Genomic DNA, 22,622 nt, shown 5'->3' with positions numbered 1-22,622 from the left:
TATATAGGAAACTGTCCAACCGCTATAAGCTGGCTGTACATTAGTCTTTCGGCAGTTGAACCCACCAAAAACAACTCAGGGAAGTCAGGGGAGACAAGAATTGGGCAAAAATAATATTTTCGCCTGATCCTTTTTTTTTTTCTCCCGAGAGCCAAGCCACCATCTGATTGAGGGGATCCTTCTTAAGTCTCTAAAGTTATAAGTCCAAAATGGAGGTGGTATATGTGGGTGATCGAACTCACCAGGTGCTGTAATACAAGAAATGCAGCCTCCAAGCAGGTGAAAGTATAGCAGAGCAGGGCGTGCACGTGGCTGCTGCCGTTGTCAGCAAAATGGAGCAGGTGACTGTAGTGCCAAGTTAAGTAAAAGCTCAAATCACCAGATACGGGGAAATAACTGCAGGGTTACTGGTAGGACAGGCGGGTCATCCAGGAACAGCTCTACAAACTGACGTTTTCAGGTGCTTGGTCCAGAACTGCTCTAAACCATGGCCGCTACCGTAAGTATGGTACTGCCCTGGAAGTCTGCATGTCAATTTTTTATTTATAACTATTGCCATGCTTTAATTTAAAGATGCTTTCTGGGATTTTCATATTGATGGCCTATCCCCAAAATATGTCATCATTATGAGATTGCCTGGGGTCCGACTTCCGGCACCCCACCGACCAGCTGTTGGAGGAAGCGGCAGCATTTACCTGAGCTCCAATGAGCAACACTGCCTCCCCAGAGCTTACCAAGCACAGCAATGTTGATTTCATAGCAGCTGTGCTTGGTATCACACCGCAGCCCCATTCACTTGGCCTAGGCCATGTGGTCGATAAACGTGATGTCACATGGCCTAGGAAGGGGCGTAAGAGCTCATGGAGCGCCATGGCCTCTTTGAACAGCTGGGGTTTCGGGATGGGAGTCAGACGCCCACCAATCTCATATTGATGACCTGAGAATAGACCATCAATAAGAAAATCCCAGAAAACCCCTTTAACATATTACAGATGTTTTTGTAGGAGTCTGTATAAAGCACCCATAGAAATCTGGTGCACAACCTGCAGCATTGCACTGTGTAGCCTCCAAACATTTGGACACAAAAAGGCTTGCCTGTGTGTGGCTGCTCACATTAGGGGCCCTATTGCACCCAGATTTAACAGTAAGGCCCCTTTCACACAAGCGAGTTTTCCGCATGAGTGCAATGCGTGACGTGAACGCATTGCACCCGCACTGAATCCTGACCCATTCATTTCAATGGGTCTGTGCACGAGACTTTTTTTTTTTCACCCATCAGTTCTGCGTTGCATGAAAAACGCAGAATGTTCTATATTCTGCGTTTTTCACACAGCCCTGGCCCCATAATAGTGAATGGGGCTTCAGTGAAAAACACATAGCAGCCGGAAGAAAGTGCAGATGTGATGCGTTTTTCACTGGTGGTTGCTCAGAGATGTTGTTTGTAAACCTTTAGTTTTTTATCACGCGTGTGAAAAACGCATCGAAACTCATTGCACCCGGGCGGAAAAAACTGAACGCAGACAAAACAGACTGAACGTGCCTGCAAAATGGCGCGAGTTTCACTGAACGCACCCTGAACGCATCCGGAGCCAATCCGCCACGCTCGTGTAAAAGAGGCCTAAATGTGCTGAACAAAACAGTGCCTTTTAATAGGATGCAAAAACTTGGTGTGAACCTAGCCTCATCTCTGTTGGCCATAAGGGATCATGCACACGACCCTCGGGTGCTCTGTGGTCTGCAAAACACAGATACTGGCTGTGTGCATTCCGCATTTTGTGGCCATGTGGATACAGAATACACATGGGGACATTAAATTGAATGGGGCCGCAAAAAAACAAAAACTTTTGTATGCATGAGCCCTAAAAGTGAGTATCAGAATGCCTTTTCACAAGGTAAATGTAACAAAAAGATATTGAAATTCTAACCTACATGATCACTAGATCTCAGACAACTTGAAAACGATATCTTTGTATTGAGCAAAAAGTTATATTTATAGGCCATGCTCTGTTCACACTGCCATCATAGGTTCCATTTTTTTTACCGCTCCAATGCCAGATACACAAATTCAGTTGTAACAGATGCAGTCAACTTATAATGATGTGATACAATGGAGTGTGGCAGAGCTCACCTGAATCACCACCAATGGAAGCCCGGAAAAAACGCCAGGAACCAGGCGTGGACGAAGGCAACAGAAGAAAGTGATCCAGCTTCCAAGATGGCAGTAGTAATATGTGATCATCTTTATTTCATGGGTGCAGAATAAAATCCAACATGTACATCTACGCGTTTCAGATCATCAGGTTCTGATCCTTACTCCTGACAATAGTATATGCTGAGTGCCGGTCTTAAATGGAAAGAGGCCAGACAACTCAGGTGGAGATAATTAGTAATAACCACTCCTTACATGCAAATTAAAAATTTTCTGGAAAGCCAGTAAAAGACAACATGTGCTAGGATCAGTAATGCAAACTTAAATCCGGTCTGCGATTGAGTCCCTGTATCCATAGAGAAAATCCAGTAGGATTCTCTATTTATGACGTAGCATAGATAGGTGTTTTCGGATGAGGAGGCAGATTTTGGAATACTCCAAGCTGTAACTAGTGGCAAAAGTAGGATTCTTACAATGTGTCTTTTGATATTCTGCCTCTATCATCCGGGAATAGAGAATCCTACTGGATTTTCTCTATGGATACACGCACACCAAAGGGACTCAATCGCAGACCGGATTTAATTTTGCATTACTGATCCTAGCACATGTTGTCTTTTTTGTCTTTTACTGGTTTTCCAGAAATTTTTTAATTTGCATGTAAGAAGGAGTGGTTATTGCTAATTTCTCCACCTGAGTTGTCTGGCCTCTTTCTATTTAAGACCGGCACTCAGCATATACTATTGTCATGAGTAAGGATCAGAACCTGATGATCCGAAACGCGTAGATGTACATGTTGGATTTTATTCTGCACCCATGAAATAAAGATCATCACGTATTACTACTTCCATCTTGGAAGCTGGATCACTTTCTTCTGTTGCCTATAATGATGCGATGGAAATGAACGCCAATGTGCACACTGTGCATAGGGAGAAACCTGTCAATCAGCAGGATGGAGGACAGGGAGAGCTGCATATCATGAATATCATTTGACTCCTTGCTACCCCCGCAGTTTAATATGTAACGTCTCAAAAAAATTACTTTGAGACTCTCACCAATCATGAGAACAAATGCCGTCAGATTCTCACCAAATATTCACTTTTCCCCAATCCTGCGTATAGAGGATGTTTGAATCTTGTGACAACCCCTTTACCTCATAAGTGACAGACCCCTGTAATCACTATACTATGGTGCATTCAGAGGCCAGCTAAAGGGACCTGACTAGTTCTCTAACTACACTGATCAAAGGGGGTTGTCAAAGATGATAAAAAAAACATGGAAAAAGGCAGGTTGGGTTCACAGAGTCTTCCCAGAGTTTTTGAGGGCCTTTGCAGCTTTTGGTACATTTTTTGCTGGCATTGTCTACACCCTCCCCCCCCCCTTTTTTTTTTAAGCAAAAATCACCAGCACCAGAGGAAAATACTAAACGGACCCCGTTTTGAGGACAAGGATAGGCATGTACAATGGATTCGCAAAAAATAAATAAAAAATAAACTGATGCCATATGGACGTCATCCGTTTTTTCAATTTGAGGACCACAAAAAACATACGGTCGTGTGCATGTGGCCTAAGAGATAATACAACTGGATCTCTTCATAACGGATGCAGCCGAATGTATTATCATGACGGAAGCGTTTTTGCTGACCCCTGCCGGATCCAGCAAAAATGCAGCACTCTGTGCTGTGTATTTCAGCACAGCTTTAAGAGGTGACAGCAGGGGAATGTAGGGCAGTAGGAAAGTAAAAGATTGTGATTTGGACTATATATTTGCAGCATTACTTATGTATTACTGCAGAAAATAGTCCAGAAACATGACAGAGTCCCTTTGAGGCCTCATTCAGATATATTGTACCAGTGGTGTATAGACTGTACACCAGATGTAACACCCAGACACTGTTCTATGAAGCTGAACATTCAGCACCTTAGGGATCTATAGTCAATATGGCAGCCAAAAATCAGACATTTAGGATATGGCCACTGCAGCAAAGTCCACACCAAATCCTCTGCAAAATCTTCATGTGTTGTGTGCGGATTTGCTGCGGATTTCAAATGGACTTTCTTCAGAGTTAAAGTCCACACTGTCAGTCACTTTATGCAGCAAATCTGCGGCTCATCCGCTATATGTGACCATACCCTAAACAATACAGCTAAATTATGTCCATGTGAAATAGATTGGTCTAATGTTGTATACTGGAGACTTACACAGCATACATTTTGCGGGATCACAGTATGAAGCATCCATAAACAATAGCAGCAGTCTTTATCATTAGAGCTTCATAGCAGGTGACACTAGGTGCATCCATTTGTCTCTTCCATGCACTGCTACCTGCTATGAAGCACTGATCAGAACGACTGCTACTATTATTTATGGTGTTACTGGCTTTATCCTGTGATCAATTCTTATTACTGACTGCACAGTACTACCTGTGAAATAGCAGCATACTACTACTGATCCCAGCATGGACATGGTTTGAATACCTCCCTGGCATCTTGTGACTGGTGCCGGCTGTGCTCTTATATGGGACTGTAAATTTAGCTTGATTTGATTTTTAGGCTGTGCTCAGTTTGTGGTGTATACTTGAAATGCTGAACATAAATTCCCAATGTGCACAACTGTAAGCCATAGAAAGTTGATTCAGTGACTCATTGTAAGGGCTCGTTCACACGACCGTGTGAAACCCGTGCTGTGGACCGCAAATTGCGGTCCGCTAAGCACGAGCACCTGCCGTGTGGCAGCCGCATAGGGATCGCGTCCCCATTCACTTGAATGGGTCTGTGATCCCTCCGTTCCGCAAAAAGTGCTTCCATAGTGTTCCGTTCCACATCTCCAGATTTGAGGAGCCATCGAAATGAATGGGTCCGCATGATGCGGAATGGCCATGGAACGGGACCAGTGTATTGCGGATCCGCAAATGCGGTCCGCAATACGGGCTTCACACGGTTGTGTGAACGAGCCCTAATAGAAAAGCATAGTATAAGAAAAACAAAACACATGGATCTTCTTGTATTAAAAAGTGTAGTCTACTGTGAAAAAAGGAACCTCTTTATAGGAATATACGCCAGGTGAAAGGTATGTTTTTATGTAGATTAATGCAAAACTGAAGGAATATGCAACCAAATACAGTAAACATTAGTAACTCAAGAACAGGAGGGAGTTCATGACTTAGAAATGTTCTCTGTAATGAACAAAAATTTTCGGCATTCTCCCACAATAACATAAGACACGACATAAAATGTGTGTAGATTTATTGCAGCAGAAACATCTCAGTGCAACAAAGCAATGGGAAAAAAAACCAAACAAATGAAAATGCTCCTGCTCACAGTTCTGCTTCGTGTGTGTGTTGCTCCTAGACACCCACTTTGCAGCAATGCATCAGTCCACTGCAAGAGCCTAGAAAGCGGGAGCAGGCCTTGTGCACAACACAAGTCTCCCTTTGGGTAGATGCTAAGGCAAATAAATCATCAGTTTTCTAAAAAATTGTGCCATTTTCTGCACTGTCCTGTCAGTTTTTTTTTTATTATTATTTATGAAAACTCTGAGAAAAGTTAAAAAGTCAGTGGAAGTACAGTCAGTTTGCCACTAGCCCCAATTGTGCCTTTATATAGTGTTGCTGAGAGGGGAGGGGCTTGGAAAGGTTCAAATGGATTATGGTTTTTAGGAAAACACATATATATATATATATATATATATATATATATATATATATATATATATATATATAATTTCCCCATCTTAGCACCATTTCTGGTTGATAGCAAAAAATAATAATAATAATAATATAATACAAAAACAGCAATGTAGTGTTTCCAATCTACACGACAACCACAAGCTCCTGAAAAGAGGTCTTAGTTCTTCTGCTGTCTGTATGATGTGCAATATACTGCAACACATTCATAAAATATGGGGAAAAAATAGCAGGCCTCCCTGACAGGAAAGGTGCACAAACATGATGATGTACTTTAACTACTTTAACCCACTACTCTTCAAAAATAGGTACCTTTAGAAAAGGGAGCTACGAGGGCTAAAATCTTTGCAAGAGTAGAATGGAGTGTATGAGGTTTTTGATGTACATCAGTTTATATATGGAATAAGAAAAAACATGGCACTCCAAAGGCAAAATAGGCATGTTCTTTGTGGTTTATGAAAATGTAAGGCTTGTGGTGCTTCACTCCAATCGGTCGTCTTCCTGTGGCAATGGATTCTCTTCATCTATACAATGGCGCCATGATATGTTCAAGGTAGGGGTACCCTCCGACTTGAGGGTCGTGCACTTTCACTGGCAACTTGCTCAGAGAAAGTCAAAGACCCCCGAATTCTTGGCTGCTTAACAAAAGAAACACAGTTGTAAAGGGAAAAAAAGCAAAACAAAGAGTAAATCCATTCCCATAACTGGCGTTTGTTTTTAAACAGATGCAATATTAATTTGTTAAAATCAATCTGTTACAAAAGCCAAGCAACCAGGCAAGGATGTGGCCAGCCTCCTCCCTCTGCACAAACACACGGTCTGGAGCAGGGTCTGATAGATTAGGTGCATGGATTAGTGGCAAGTGTGAGGGTCCGCGCGAACATCACACACACATCTCAGTGGAATCGTGCTGGCCTCTCCATTTCCGTACTTAGTATCAGGATGTAAATAATAATTAGAAAATTTTCAGAAAAACAAAAATTGCTAAAAACAGGGCCAATGTTGTAAATTTTGCTCACATAACATCCACAAAGAACTCACTGGGATTGCCCATAGCCATGCGGAAGGACTGTCTACTAGCGGTGAGTTCAGGTGGGACAGAGGCTAAATCGCGGCCTGTTGGTGCTCCTGGGGGGCCCATGACAGGGGGTGGTGATGGCATCATCATCATTGGAGGACCATATAGAGGAGGAACCCCTGGAGGACCATAAGACTGGTGTGTATGGTGGCTCCGGATGCTGTGTGCTATGGAGTGGTGGCTCCGGTGGCTGTGTTCACTTGCTGGTACTGAACGTTCACTTGCTGCTCTGTCTCTTCGCAAACTGCTACGTGTAGTGTGGTCTGACTCGCTTCCACTCCCTCCAGATTTTGAGTCACCAGTCTTAGGGTCTCTGTCTTTCCTCTTTTCTGTACTGCTGCGGTTGGAGCCACTACTTCTACTTCCTGTAACATGAAGACAATTTTAGACAACAAAAATACATAATGCATTAACACTGTTATTTATACCCATATCAGCCAATCAGAATGTACTTTTCATTTTTCCAGACCCCATAGAAAGGATGCAAGTGATAAAAACTAGAGACTACAGCAAAGTGGTCAAAGCTTTCAAAACCAGGTGAGGTTAAAAAAATAAAAAAAAAAGTTATCGGATGACAACTTTGTATTTTAAAATTGAAGTCACTAATCTGTTTGCCCCTAAAGACATCCGTGACATCATTTATCTCCACCTCCAGTGCTATGGAGGGAATATAGAGGTAACCTGAATTTTTAGCTTTAATAAAGCACCAAAGTATTTAAGTGATCAGTAACTTTTTACACAACTTTGCATAAACCAATAGTAGAACTTTGTAATATATTTTATCAGGGAGAAATGTCTAGTTCTCCTGTTATTAGCGGTGTACCAGAACTCCCGTCAATTACTTTTGACTTTGAAAAAAGCCTTTTTCCCCATCCATCATCTCTCACCTCACCAGGAGGATCATATTACACATGTCAAACATGCAAATCTATGGAGAGGGGAGCAGTGAGCAGGAGCAGAGGAGACAGGCACAGACAAAGACTGAGCAGCTACATGTGCTGAGCTATAACCATCCTAAGTGCCTCATTCACAATCATATAGGTCAGTACTTCTCTGTAATGCTCTCCATTAATTATCCTGGGACTGCTAAGTGACTGTGAGAGAGTTAGGAAGGAGATTCTCCTCTACTCTCTGTGTGTGCTGCAAACTGGGCATTCATTATGCACAGAGAAAACTGCAAAATAAATGCCAGATACTAGTAATATAATGGTCAGAAATAGTGGTATTCCTCATACACAGACACACTGTACTACTGATTAACCCTTTCTACCCCGGGCCAGTTTTCACCTTCCTGCCCAGGCCATTTTTTGCAAATCCGACATGTGTCACTTTATGTAGTAATAACTTTGGAACACTTATTTATCCAAGCCATTCTGAGATTATTTTCTCGTGATACATTGTACTTCATTTTTAATTGCTCTATATCACATTTTTTGTGAGGCAGAGTAACCAAAAAATGGTTTTGTCACCGTTTTTATTTTTTAAAACATTCATCTGACAGGGTAGATCATGTGCTATTTTTATAGAGCAGGTTGTTTTTACGGATGCAATGATATCAAATAGGTCTACTTTCTTTGTTTGTTTGTTTCAGTTTTACATAATAAAGCATTTTTTTTTTATTATGTTTTTGTGTCTCCATTTTCTGAACTCTTTTTTTTTAAAATTTTATGCCGATTGTCTCGTTTTTTGCAGGAAGAGTTGACGTTTTTATTGGTACCATTTCTGGGTACATATGATTTTTTGACCATCAAGGTGACCAAAAAATTGGTCATTTTGGCACAGTTTTTATTAATTTTTACAGCGTTCATCTGAGGGGTTAGATCATGTAATATTTTTATAGAGCAGATCGTTACGGACGTGGAAATACCTAATATGTATATTTTTTCTTATTTAAGTTTTAGTGTCTCCATAGTCTGAGAGCCATAGCTTTTTTATTTTTTGACTGATTGTCTTAGGTAGGGTCTAATTTTTTGCGGTATGAGGTGACTGTTTGATTGGTACTATTTTGGGGGACATATGCCTTTTTGATCGCTTGGTGTTTCAATTTTTGTAATATAAGGTGATACAGTTTTTATTTTTTACGGTGTTCACCTGAGGGGTTAAATCATGTGATATTTTTATAGAGCTGGTTGTTACGGACGCGGCGATACCCAATATTGGTTGTTTTTTTTAAATCAGGGGAAAGGGGAGTTTTTTTTCTTTTTTTACTTAAAACTTTATTTTATTAAAAACACTTTTGTTTTACTTTTTTTTACTTTATTTCTAACTTTAACCTTTGGGGGTGTGATCCTCTCTGCAATGCATTACACGGCATCAGGCTGCCTTCTCACCCATCAGGTCCCGACTACAGCAGCGCAGGGACCCGATGGGCTCCGTCACCCGCAGCAAACCCCTTCTATGTCGCGGTCAGTGCTGACCACGGCACAGAAGGGGTTAATGCGCCGGCATCTGTGTTTTGACCGATGCCGGCGCATACAGCAGGGGTCCGGCTAAGGCTACTTTCACACTCGCGTTTGGTGCGGATCAATCATTGATCTGCACAGACTGATCCATTCAGATAATACAACCGCCTGCATCCGTTCAGAACGGATCAGTTTGAATTATCTTTAACATAGCCAAGACGGATCAGTCTTGAACACTATTGAAAGTCAATGGAGGACGGATCCGCTTTCTATTGTGGCAGATTGTGTCAGTGAAAATGTTTGGCTCAGTTTCATCAGACGGACACCAAAACACTGCAAGCAGAGTTTTGGTGTCCGCCTCCAAAGCGGAATGGAGACAGAACGGAAGAATTCTGAGCAGATCCTTTTCCATTTAGAATGCATTAGGGCAAAACTGATCCGTTTTGGACCGCTTGTGAGAGCTCTGAACAGATCTCACAAACGGAAAGCCAAAACGCCAGTGTGAAAGTAGCCTTACGGGACCAGCCGGTCCCCTGCAGCTAATTGGGCGGGTGCAGCTCCTGCACTCGCCCGATCAGCGCGCCGTAATAGTACTAGGCTGGGCGGCAAGTCACATCCCGCTGCGCCGTACTATTACGGAGCTGGTCGGGAAGGAGTTAATGCAAAGTCTGTTGAAAGCGCAGTGATGCCTTTAAACACTGCAATGCATAGCATTTCTAAAGTGCTTTACTTACCTTCACTGTGCTGACTGCCGGCACTGCCACCTCCATAGCTATACCCAGGTTCTGGAAATCCTGGATGGGGGCTGTAAGGATGAGGCAATGGATACTGATACTGGAAAGCCATGGGCCAAGGGGCAGCTCCGGGATGTGGAAGAGGAGCCAATGTGTCCTGATCTGATGTCCCACTGGAACCGTCATGATCATTTAGTGAAAGATTTGCCATATCTAATAAATGGAGAGAAACAAAAAGAAAAGCTTTAATGCTGCAGTTAACACACACATGGTTCAGAACGCAGTGGATGTGGTAGTAGAGTTAGTGCTGGGTAAAGACCAACGAGTGCTTTACTGCCCTTCATCACCCTATAATACTCAACAATATTGTTGGATGAATCAATAAAATGTAAGCCCTCAAGTCTAGAGAGCAATACAGCTATTATCATGGTGTATGCAGCGGCAGAGAAAGCGGCTGGTTTGGCTACTGAAATAAGCCAGTCAGCCAGCCCCTTCATCCCATATACACTGTATTTTAGTACATTTTATTCATTTCAGTTTTTCAAGTTTCAAAACAACCCCAATGATTCACTGTAACTGTAATCACCACTTTGCCAGTAAGCTACATCTGGCTCTAAATACTCGAAGTCGAATTCTAGTCAAAGGGACTGTCAACATGAAAACCCCATTTTCAAATGAAGCAAACAGGCACTCTGCCTACTGTGGAGACCCCCAATGAACAGCTATTTCTGAAGGCATTTGTAGATGGCCAAACATTCTCCCTACAGATGACTATGTAATATATGGCCAGGTTGAGTATACCAGTGTAGCTTGTGTTATGACAGTCATCACTAATAGAGGGAAGTCTGTCCATAGACCTTTAGCATTTGGTCGTTTCCATCACCCAAAGACTTTGAATGGAGCAGCAGCGCACATGCTTCACAGCTGCTCCATTCAAACTCCTCCACACCGAGGTTGTATGGTGAGAACGATGGGATTCTAGAAATTATGGGGTTTCCAACTGTAGGGCCCCCAGTGATCAAACATTTATCTCCCAAATATAATTGTCCTTTGTGGGAACAGCTTTAAGTGCTAATATAAAAAGAGAAGAAAACCTGTTCTAAGAGGCGTATACAGTACATAAAATGCAAGAACCACATGAGCTGTACAAGGTAGGATAATGGATAGGTACATACTACCACAAAGATCTCCAAAAATGTAGTAACACTGCTCAGAAAATGTTATTTTATTGACTGTATGGCGGATGTATCCAGCTTTCAGAAGATTGCTAGCATATTTTCTTGCTTCCCGGCGATCTGTGAAGCCCTCCACATGGTTATACAGCCAGTCTACTACATCGGAGCCTGATAAACAGAAAAATTTATGAAAGCAGGAATTAAAAAAAAAAACAAGTGTAAATCACTAAATCTCAATGCAGTGTTCGGTGAAGGTCATGGCATGGGGTAAAGGTAACTGTAAGCATATACTTGGTGCATCCTCTGTAAATGACCATTCTTGATGATACCTTACTTACCAATAAAAGCATTGGGGATGGTTATTTTAAGCCACATCCTATCCCGCACCTCCAATCCAGATTCTGGTGAGCTCATTGCCTTCACTATTGTTACCATGTCACTATGTATGGACAGATGAAAGTCATCAAAGCCTTTAAGGAGACAAAAAGAAGTCATTATTAGGGGGACAAGAGAATTCGTACTTTATTTTTTCTTTTAAATCAAAATGAGACATTTGATGACTGAAAAAAAAAAAAATATCCATTTCAGTGTGAGAAATAGAAGCAATGACGATATTACACTTACGCTCAGTTTCAGGTATTGAACTGGTTATAGAGGAGCTGGTTGAAGTAATTGTGCTCATCGATGGGCTCATTCCATAGGCTGGGTAGGTACCAGTCATTGCTGCTGTATGAGAAATCCACGCAGCTGGGTCAATTGGCCTGATTGGTTCACCTGACGGGAAGCAACATGAAGCAGAAACTAGTCAATAAGTTTCCACTATCAGACGAAGGCTAAAAAGTGGCTTCATGGCCTCCATGTGGCCGGTGTGCCACTTAAAAAAAGGCTGGAATAGCAGACTACGATATTTCATCCAACACAATCCTGTAAAAGTGTATGTGATATCTTTTAATTATTTATTTTCTTATAAATAATGGGAGTCAAGGGGTGACACATGCCGCTGTATGACATCTGTTACATAGACACCTAGAACCTTCCCCTGCACAAATTAAGGTTTCTGTGTGTAAGCATAACCCCTTTCATATTAGCTGCCGATACCCCCATTGATCAGCTGGTTGAAGAACCGCACTTCCCTTCATTGTTTACCTGCAGGCTGTGCCCTTCAACCAGCTGATTGGTGGGGGTGTCGGACTCCCACTAATCTGATGTTGATGAATATTAAAATCCTGGAAAACCCATTTAAGACACAGCCGCCACGTGGCTCCCTGAGTTGAATGATTTTCCCTGACACCTTCTCTTAAGGCAGCTAATATGGAAGGGGTTATGCTTCCCTTCATTGTTTACCTGCAGGCTGTGCCCTTCAACCAGCTGATTGGAGGGGGTGTCGGACCCCCACTGATCTGATATTGATGACCTATCCTGAGCATAGATCATCAATATTAAAATCCAAGAAAACCCCTTTAAGCATCACCTCTTGGCATGCTTGATAAGTACTGTATAGACTCCCATTTCCAGAAGCGGTGCTGTCCTATCCCACGGCCATACACATTAGATAACAGTCGCCTGAATGCTTGTTTGGCCAATAGCAATCTTGTGCATGTCTTATGAGTAACTGAGATTGGAATATTAGGCAGAACACAGAATTGTGAGGAACTGCCTAGTGCTATGTTTGGATCTGTTCCCTCATTAAGGAGAGCGTTGATAATAGAGCTTAAATTCTTTCTTCTCTGAATTCTGTCATTTGCAGTGCCCTCATAATAGGCGCTTGAATTTTGCATATTTCAACTGCAAAAGAAAAAACTCACACACAAAAAGCAGCCAAAGATATACAAATTCTCAAAATGACATTATATTAGGTGATATTCCCTAATATACAACATGGCAGTTGTAGGAAGTCAGCATGCTATAGTGTGTGTGTGTGTGTGTGCTATACACTCACCTAAAGAATTATTAGGAACACCATACTAATAGTGTTGGACCCCCTTTTGCCTTCAGAACTGCCTTAATTCTACGTGGCATTGATTCAACAAGGTGCTGATAGCATTCTTTAGAAATGTTGGCCCATATTGATAGGATAGCATCTTGCAGTTGATGGAGATTTGAGGGATGCACATCCAGGGCACGAAGCTCCCGTTCCACCACATCCCAAAGATGCTCTATTGGGTTGAGATCTGGTGACTGTGGGGGCCATTTTAGTACAGTGAACTCATTGTCATGTTCAAGAAACCAATTTGAAATGATTCGAGCTTTGTGACATGGTGCATTATCCTGCTGGAAGTAGCCATCAGAGGATGGATACATGTTCTCATTCTGTTTACGCCAAATTCGGACTCTACCATTTGAATGTCTCAACAGAAATTGAGACTCATCAGACCAGGCAACATTTTTCCAGTCTTCAACAGTCCAATTTTGGTGAGCTTGTGCAAATTGTAGCCTCTTTTTCCTATTTGTAGTGGAGATGAGTGGTACCCGGTGGGGTCTTCTGCTGTTGTAGCCCATCCGCCTCAAGGTTGTGCGTGTTGTGGCTTCACAAATGCTTTGCTGCATACCTCGGTTGTAACGAGTGGTTATTTCAGTCAACGTTGCTCTTCTATCAGCTTGAATCAGTCGGCCCATTCTCCTCTGACCTCTAGCATCCACAAGGCATTTTTGCCCACAGGACTGCCGCATACTGGATGTTTTTCCCTTTTCACACCATTCTTTGTAAACCCTAGAAATGGTTGTGCGTGAAAATCCCAGTAACTGAGCAGATTGTGAAATACTCAGACCGGCCCGTCTGGCACCAACAATCATGCCATGCTCAAAATTGCTTAAATCACCTTTCTTTCCCATTCTGACATTCAGTTTGGAGTTCAGGAGATTGTCTTGACCAGGACCACACCCCTAAATGCATTGAAGCAACTGCCATGTGATTGGTTGACTAGATAATTGCATTAATGAGAAATAGAACAGGTGTTCCTAATAATTCTTTAGATGAGTGTGTGTGTATATATATATATATATATCTAGAAGATATACCATGAAAAAAAAATAATAATAAGGTAATCAAGGGTTGACATTCAAAAAAAAAAAAAACCTGGATTACTTTGCTGAAAACAAGTAGTGGATGAGGTTGAGATGCTGTTACTCCCTGGCACTTACTTCTTGGCAAAGTAAAGCAACCACGAGGAGAGGGATCCCAGCACTTGGCGACAGTAAGAGTAATAGGACTGCAAAAGAGAACAACATGAGACTTATTACGGCTGGGGGCTTTTCCCATGATTTCACAGGGTATAATTTAGGGTGAAAATCAGCAGCATTGATTCACATGCTGAGAAGTTTAAATCTGCACCACAGGTCAATTTAGGCCTCATGCACACAACAGTCGTTTTTCTCGGCCTCAGTTCCGTTTTTTTTGCGGATAGGATGGGGACCCATTCATTTCAATGGGTCAGCAAAAAAATGCTGAAAGTTCATCCGTTTGTGTTCCGCGTCCGTTGTCCGTGTTTCCCTTCAGCAAAAAAAATAGTGCATGTCCTACTTTTTTCACATTTGCGGACAAGGATAGGCATTTCTTACAAGGGATCTGTGGAAAAAAAACGGATCCTCCTAAAAATAAAAATAAACGGACGCAAAAAACAACTGTCGTGTGCATGAGTCCTTACACTGTGGATTTCTTACGCAGCGTGAGGATGAGATTTGTTTAAATGAAAAACACAGCAGATTTTACTGAAAACCTGCAGTGTTTATGCCACGAGGACATACTCAGAGTCTTTAACAGGTCAACCCCATCATGAACGTCTAAAAAGCTCTTTAAATTAAGGACTCAAGCTGACTGGGTAAAGGATTTCCCACGTGGTATGTAAGGAGGAGCCCTCTCAAATGTTCCTTACTGGTGAAGAAAGCTCATAACATAGTATAACTTAACAAGACAAGGGTGCTTAAACAAGAGCATCTACGAAGGACCATACAGGGTGCCTCAAAATGTACCAACTATATGGGCCCCCAAACCTTACTTAAGAGGCTATACAACTGAAAGCTAACAAACGGCCCCAGCTTCATCTATATCTATGTTATGTCCAAAAGCAATTTTAAGCTGGATGATGGGAGCAACACATGGCCCTCCAATAGAGACGATAAGTGGGTGGATATCTTATGACGTGAAATTTAGGGGTGGTTTTATTCCCTTTTATAGAAATAATATCAGGTACAGATTGGTGTTGTTTAGTAGCCTACACCATACCCCACAACAGGAGAGAAGTATTGTCTGTGGCTATGGTGCATGCTATGCTGCAAAATGCCACTCGGTGTACTGTGTGGTCGCACAAATTCCCTCACAGTTTTCTAGTGAACACTAAAGTGAAAGTCGTGAATAACCTAAGAACTGACATTTTAGGAGTTAACCATACAAATGTATTCAGGTAAGTGCTACTATGTGCCATTAAAGCAAGCTGACAACAGGAGCACCACAGTTATAGCACCATGCTTGGAAGAGGGACTTACCCTGGCTTGTGCACAATTTCCCTAAGGACTCTCACGGCATCATCGTTGCTCATGTTTTCAAAATTTGTGTCATTGACCTGAAAAAAATAAGAAACATTTAAAACACTATGGGGAGCATCTGTGCCCTCTACCAAACCACTCCCAAATTTCCGCAATCCTTAGACTCCGATAAGCACCTGCAGTAACATATCTCCTGGCTCAATTCTGCCGTCAGCAGCCACTGCTCCTCCTTTCATGATGGAACCAATGTATATTCCTCCATCCCCTCGCTCATTACTCTGTCCAACAATGCTGATTCCAAGGAAGTTGTATTTTTCTAAAGTAATAAAAAATAAATAATAGAAAACGATTAAAATAGATCTTGGGAGGAAATGTCAGAATCAGTTAGAGACTGATGTCTTGGACACACTCACCCATGTTTAGAGTGACAGTGATTATATTCAGGGACATGGTAGAGTCTGTTATACTGCTGAATGATGAGGACTGAAAGACAGAAGAGGTACCTGTATTGTTAAAGTAGTCAATGCTGTTTTCTGCCCCCTCGCCATTAAAATCACGTGCTTTAAGTTGCGGGCAATGGTTTCCCATAATTGCTTCCTTATGACGGCAGTAACCACTGAGGTCACACGGCACTGCTGTGTGCAGTGGTTTTTCTGCCATGCTGATATGGCACTGCACACTGGGCACAATACCTCTTTGCCTGTGATTGGCTTAGAATATCGTTGTAGATATGGGGTAAGAGGTGTATAGGCCGTAGACTTTCTATGAGCTGTATATTGCTCTGTTTGGTTCTCTAAGAAGGGTCAAACTAAGGCCTCATGCATACGACTGGAAATGAGGCCTGGCCGTGTGCATCTTTTCTTTTACTCCTGTAGAAATGTTCTATACTTGTCTGCAAAACGGTCAAGTATAGGACATGTTCTATATTTTTTGCAAGGCAACGGAACAGAGAGAGATACAGACAGCACACAGTGTGCTATCCGCATCTTTTGCAGCCCCATTGAAGTGTATGGGTCTGCATCCGATCCGCAAAATATGCAAATCGGATGTGGACCAAACATACGGTCGTGTGCATGAGCCTAAACTAATCACAACCAAAGTGGCATAGCAATCAGCTGAGCTCTCCTGTCTCTTTGTTCTGGGGGTGTTGGCATGCAAACCTCCACCTTCTGAAATATCACTACATTCCACCACAGGCAGTCAGCCGAATACAGACACTGTTGTTGGCAGGCTGTATGGTCAAAGTACCACTCAGACCGTCACAATGTGCTAATCGGCATCTTTACAGCCTCTGCAAAAAGTCATCATTCATCGTATGTTGCGTTGATGGCTACTGCATGACAGTGGGGGACAATAAATAGTCCACTGCCATGCAGTCAGACCACATCTTCCCATCAGTAGTGTTCCTCGCCTTTATGCCCTTGCAATTTCATAACCATCAGTACACATTGCCTCCTCACCCGCTCGATACGAGGGACTTTAGGTTTTCTTCTGCGTCTCTTATGTCTCCTCATTAGACGAGATGCACTGCTCTGCTCTGTGGAATTGCTGAACCTGCATACATAACATTTATTAGATATTTAAAAATCTTCTAGGAATTTATAAATTCCCTTTGTACCAGAAATCGGTCATCAAAAAGTCACAAATTGTGGTATATGGTGTTTTACATTATTATAGGTTTGCAACTTTTTGCATTTTTACTCCACTCTCATCACTTTTGAATAGTGGGTGGGAAAGTGTGGTTTAGAAAGTCACAAAAAAGGCCTCCGTCTTACCCCAGCAGAGCAGTGGCATACAAAACCTTGAGTAACAGCTCTGGACAAAAGTGTGTAAAGGATTGTCATGTGCGACGTTTGATAGAGTTTGCAGAAATAATGTGAACGTAGACTCAAAGTAAAAAAAAAACACTTCACAAATTCCCCTCATGATAAACTACCCCATGATCACTTCTAATACCTAGCGATTAGAAGTGTTTTAGCAGTTTGCATATTTGGTGGTCTAGGATGGTGTATGAAGGGGTTAATGTCAATCCTTGTGGTGGTCTAAGGCGGTTATGGAAGTCTGAAGCGTGAAACATTAAAAGACCTAATATTCCTTTTTTTTTTTTTTTTTTTTTTTAAGGACAGTTATGAGGATAATTCTATTTGTGGTCTACAATGATAAAGTACTACAAGGAGGTTATGATAAGAGGAAAAGGTCAGCAACGCCTCCTTTCCATATAACTAGCCATATTAGCTTAGTGTTAGGGGTCCTTTAGGTCGATGATGGGGTATGATTGTTCATTTGTCTGATCATCGCCCCAGGGAAACATGCCGCAATCACCTGACAAATGAGCAAAAGCTCCGTTGTTGGGTGATCACATCTGATATGTGTATGAAAAAAAAAATCATCAGTTGTCGGCAGCACAACGCCCCACGTACACAGGGATGGGCTGCCAACAACAATAAAAGTGTATGTGACAGACCCACATTAACGATCAGTCAGGCACATACACTGCCAATGATTGCTCCACGTAAATGAAGATAAACAAGCGCTGACATGCTATACCGTCAATTGCGCTACTTTCAGGCAAAGATAATATGCCAGTGTGAAAGGATCCTTAGGGTCCATAAAGGATAATGATCACATATGAACTATCTGCTCATTCATTAACGCTACTATGATCATTCATCACCCCCCCCCCCCATAAATTCTTTGTACGAATTTTAGTTCCCGATAATTAGCCCAAATATCTACCCATGTAAATTAGCCATTAGCACTGTCAATCACAAAGCACCTACCTCACTAAAGTTGGTGATAAGTGTATGACCAATTTCATATGACCATAATAATAAATAACAAAGCTTAAAATGAGTGAAAAAATTATTTTTCTCAGTGTGCCGAAAAACAAGACACAGTCCTTTGGGATAAATGATGGAGGCAAGACCTGTAGCCCAAAATGACTGTGTGTAGCCCTTGGGAGGATTTCACAAGCTTTGCCACGATATGGCGGCTGTCATGTCACTTCAGACAGACCAACAGACCCACAACAAAAGAGGATTTGAGGCGTGTCCTCACCCTTCCATCCTCTTAACCACTGATCACCCCTGATCTCCAGAGAAGTAATCACCAGTTTGTCCAAACATATAATTAAACTACATTTGACTCAATCATTTCCTACCATAGTCATTACTGTGTTCTTATGGGTGTGAAAAAACTTGACTTGTCATTGAAAACCATTAAGCAACACTAATGGTTCTCTGCTCTAAGACACAGACTTCCTTTCTGGCACATTCCTTGCAGTCCAGAATCTCTACATACCTGCTGGTGGAATCATCCTCATCAGAATCAAAGAAGCTAGTTGAGTCCAGCTCACTGCTCATTAGGGTGGACGAGCTTTCATATCCTCCTGTATCCCTGCGCCTCTCCATCTTTGATGTGCCATTGAGCCTGGGAGCTACGAGAGAAAATGGAAACATTTGGTCAACCCGATTTAGAATTGCACTTCAAGTCGTTCGATTCAGTTTTCAGTTTAGTTATTTCGTGAAGGAACTAACCAATAGTTTTTGAAAAGTATGCATTCGCAAAGGACAGGATCCTGCAGAGTATGTTTACGAATCTAACAGGTTATGTACTTTGCATTATTTTTAGAAATATACTCTTTATTCAGACTCCATATTGTATTTGTATTGCATGTCAGTAGATTTTTTTCCCCCCAGTGATATTTAAGGGTTCATTCGCATCTATGTTGAGTTTTCCATTCTTCTGACCCATCAGAAGATCAAAAACATTGAAAACAAAACCCTCCGTTTTATGCCTGAACTTGAATGGGTGGTTTGATCATTCATTATTCTCAGTTACCGTCCGCTCCGTCTTGTATCGGATACATGATGGAATGGAGGAGACTCCCTTTTCTTTGCATGAAAGTCAGTGAATGACAGATACAAATGAAATATGCTCCGTCTGCAGCTGGCATGTGATGCCAATAGCAGATCAGGTTTTTTTTCCATTGTGTGTTCTTCTGATGGATCAGAAAGGAAATCTTATCGTAGATGTGAACCAACCATATGTACAATATTCTGATGTTAGGCCTTCTATCTTCAGAAGCAACCTTTGACACCAGAGGAGAAACTTTCATAAAAAGGTACAGAATACCATTTTTAAACAATAATCCTGACTCAGTACTACAGAGCTCCCTCAAGATACAATGGCCTCAGGATCCAATATTTTCAACATACAATGGTCTTTTCTGACCCATCGTCAGTTGAAACCAGACTCAACATACAATGTCTCAGACTCAGATCCAACCAATCAAGGCCACCTCTCTGGTAAAATAACTGGATTAGTTGCTAGTTAGCAGCCATTCCTGACTGCTATATGTAAGGACATGTTTTATCTGTCTTAGTTATCTGCTTATTTTTCCTAAATCTTCATTTTCTCTCATCTTGGATGATATATTGGGGCTTTGGAACCCATTACTCAACTTACAATGGTCTCAACATACAATATTAACCTGAGAGACCACTGTACTACTGTTACTACCACCTCAGATTTCAAACCTACACAGGATCATACTACCAAAGCAGCACAGGTTGCAGGACCATTCCCATGTTATAATAATTGATAATGAGCACTTTTATGTAGATACAACTTTTACCAATGATAGACAATACTTTTTCATTTATCATCATTTTGTAAGCGAAATCTGATGCCATTATGGGGAGAGGGTATTGTGGCTGACAATATCAGAAAAATGAAAAGAAGACCTGGAAAACTTAAAGGATAACTGTCACATTTAGACCCTAATTTCAATTTTCATATATGTAGTTACTAATAACATGATATTCCAGAATCAGTTACTATTAGACTGACTTACCCCATATTTAATAAGATTCAGCCCTTAGCAACCAGTCTGCATAAAACTGCAATTTCACTATTCAGTTAAGATGGCCGCCACTGCCCTCACCCTGAGGCTAATCCCGCCTGCCCTCACTAGCCAGTAACAATAGCCCCCCAAAAGTGTCAGTAACCAGAGCCCTCCCCCTAAAGGGTTAATCTCCTGCAGCACAAAGGGGTCCTCTTACCACATGTTGCTTTCATTTATACACTGAGCAGATGGCAGATCTCCCTTCCCTGTTGTGCGCTGCTTCCACTCTGCATTCTCCAGCTCTGCTGAGTGAGGGAGCGTCTGCCAAGCGCAGGGACAGGGAGAAGTGTACACAGCCCAGGCACTGTTATCAGCTGCTGGGGAGGACCTGGCTTTAATCATTTACTTACAGTACCTAGCTGTCAGTAATGTGACCTTGCACGCAGCCTGCTTCTGCGTCCTCCGTCCTTCAACAGATAGACGGACGGAACATGCCTAGCAACCCTATTTTAAGCACAGGTAAAAGTAGACAGTACAGGGGACAAAAATGTGGAATTAAGGGGTAATTGAATATACAGTGAAAAGTTGAAATAGGGCCACCAAGGAGATATTAATCACCACAATCCAATACTCAAAAAAAATAATATACGACAGTTATACTTTAATGTGATTGAGCGGAGACTGAAAGGATAAACCTCTAGTGGTGCAAAACACACACAGATGAGTGAATGGACCCTAAAACTGTGAGGCCTCTGTCTAATGCCTCAGATACTGTTGACTGTGGGGATAAATGACTAGGATCAGAATCACTCTCAGTCACTGCCAGCAGGTGTCTGCTGTATTAAGATTGTGGTGTAAACCAATAGAAAATCACCATGTAAGCACTTTTTTCACAAATTTCAGTTAAAATCATGTGTGCCGAAGGCTACTTTCACACTAGCGTTTTTACTGGATTCGGCAGGGTTCAGCAAAAACACTTCCATTACTGATAATACAACCATCTGCATCCGTTATGAACGGATCCGGTTTTATTATCTGTAGCATTGCCAAGACGGATCCGTCATGAACTCCATTGAAATTCAATGGGGGACGGATCCCAGGATGTAAAGCAAACCGCAGCATGCTGCGAACGCAATGGAATGCATTTTGGAGCATTCCGTTCTGTTTAGTTGTTTTGTACCCATTGACAATGAATTGGGATAAAACTGAAGCATTTTTTTCCGGTATTGAGACCCTATGACGGATCTCAATACTGGAAAATATTAACGCTAGTGTGAAAGTACCCTGAGAAATCTCTGTCGCTCTGCCGAGAGTGGACATGGCTTACGTTACCTGCCTACATACAGAAAGGGCAGAGTGGGAAGGTTCCAGGTAGAGGTCTGTAAGTGCAGGGAGGGGGCTGGGTAACACAGAGAATGTCTGAGACGCATATTAACTAATTCTGCACACAAGGAGCACAGACTAAATATGTTATTGTCCAGTGCTTTATACTTCAGCACAGCTGAAATAACACCATATTATTCTATGAACCGAAAAAAAATTGCATCCAATAAAGATGATCTGGCACTGGAATAAAATCCAACTTTCATCTATATTGAAGATGCATAAGAACACAGTAATACAAAAAGGTGGGCTGACGCATTTCAGATGATTTATACATCCTTACTTATAGCTTTCAAAGATGTGTTTATATATTACTCCAACCAAAACGCTCCATGGTTCAAAATGTCTTGCCACCTTTCCCATTAAATAATACATTAACTGTAACTCACAGGGTCTAGTACATGGTATCCTGTGCACACACTGCGACTTAATGTATGTTGGCAGTACCACCAGAAAGTTCAGGATTCATTTCACGTCAATATTTGAAATGAAGCTCTTTATTACTGTTTATAACGGATCTCTCACGGTGTTCAGAACATATGCTATAGAATATAAAATAATTAAATCCCTGCGGAGATGTCATATCAAAGGGTGCTGGAAAAGGAAGCATTCTGGATCTTTCATTTGGACAGTTGTGGCGAAACTAACCTCGCCACTGGGTTTTGGAGGGGCCTGTTTGCCAGCCTCTTG

At 41.9% G+C, this 22,622-nt stretch overlaps 1 protein-coding gene across 5 annotated transcripts in view; it reads right to left on the bottom strand.

The window, feature by feature from the left end:
* Positions 1-6,218: 6,218 nt before the first annotated feature.
* DVL3 (dishevelled segment polarity protein 3) overlaps positions 6,219-22,622 on the bottom strand; it is a 77,303-nt gene continuing 60,899 nt past the window's right edge. For 2 of the 5 annotated variants that reach the window (XM_040428486.1, XM_040428491.1), the window contains 12 exons: positions 19,004-19,139; positions 17,164-17,257; positions 16,117-16,186; positions 15,880-16,019; positions 15,704-15,780; positions 14,363-14,430; positions 11,846-11,995; positions 11,560-11,691; positions 11,222-11,389; positions 10,047-10,259; positions 6,852-7,275; positions 6,219-6,467 (listed from right to left, as the gene is read on the bottom strand). In XM_040428486.1, coding sequence (XP_040284420.1) covers positions 6,446-6,467; positions 6,852-7,275; positions 10,047-10,259; positions 11,222-11,389; positions 11,560-11,691; positions 11,846-11,995; positions 14,363-14,430; positions 15,704-15,780; positions 15,880-16,019; positions 16,117-16,186; positions 17,164-17,257; positions 19,004-19,139 — 1,694 coding nt within the window. In that variant the 3' untranslated portion in view covers positions 6,219-6,445. Of the gene's footprint in view, positions 7,276-10,046; positions 10,260-11,221; positions 11,390-11,559; positions 11,692-11,845; positions 11,996-14,362; positions 14,431-15,703; positions 15,781-15,879; positions 16,020-16,116; positions 16,187-17,163; positions 17,258-19,003; positions 19,140-22,622 lie in introns of all 5 variants that reach the window. The other 3 variants (XM_040428487.1, XM_040428488.1, XM_040428490.1) reach the window with 3 other exon arrangements.

This window comes from Bufo bufo, chromosome 4 (assembly GCF_905171765.1).
Source record: "Bufo bufo chromosome 4, aBufBuf1.1, whole genome shotgun sequence".
Taxonomy (NCBI): domain Eukaryota; kingdom Metazoa; phylum Chordata; class Amphibia; order Anura; family Bufonidae; genus Bufo; species Bufo bufo.
The sequence above is the reverse complement of the archived record's forward strand: the minus strand, read 5'-3'. Positions and strand labels throughout refer to the sequence as shown.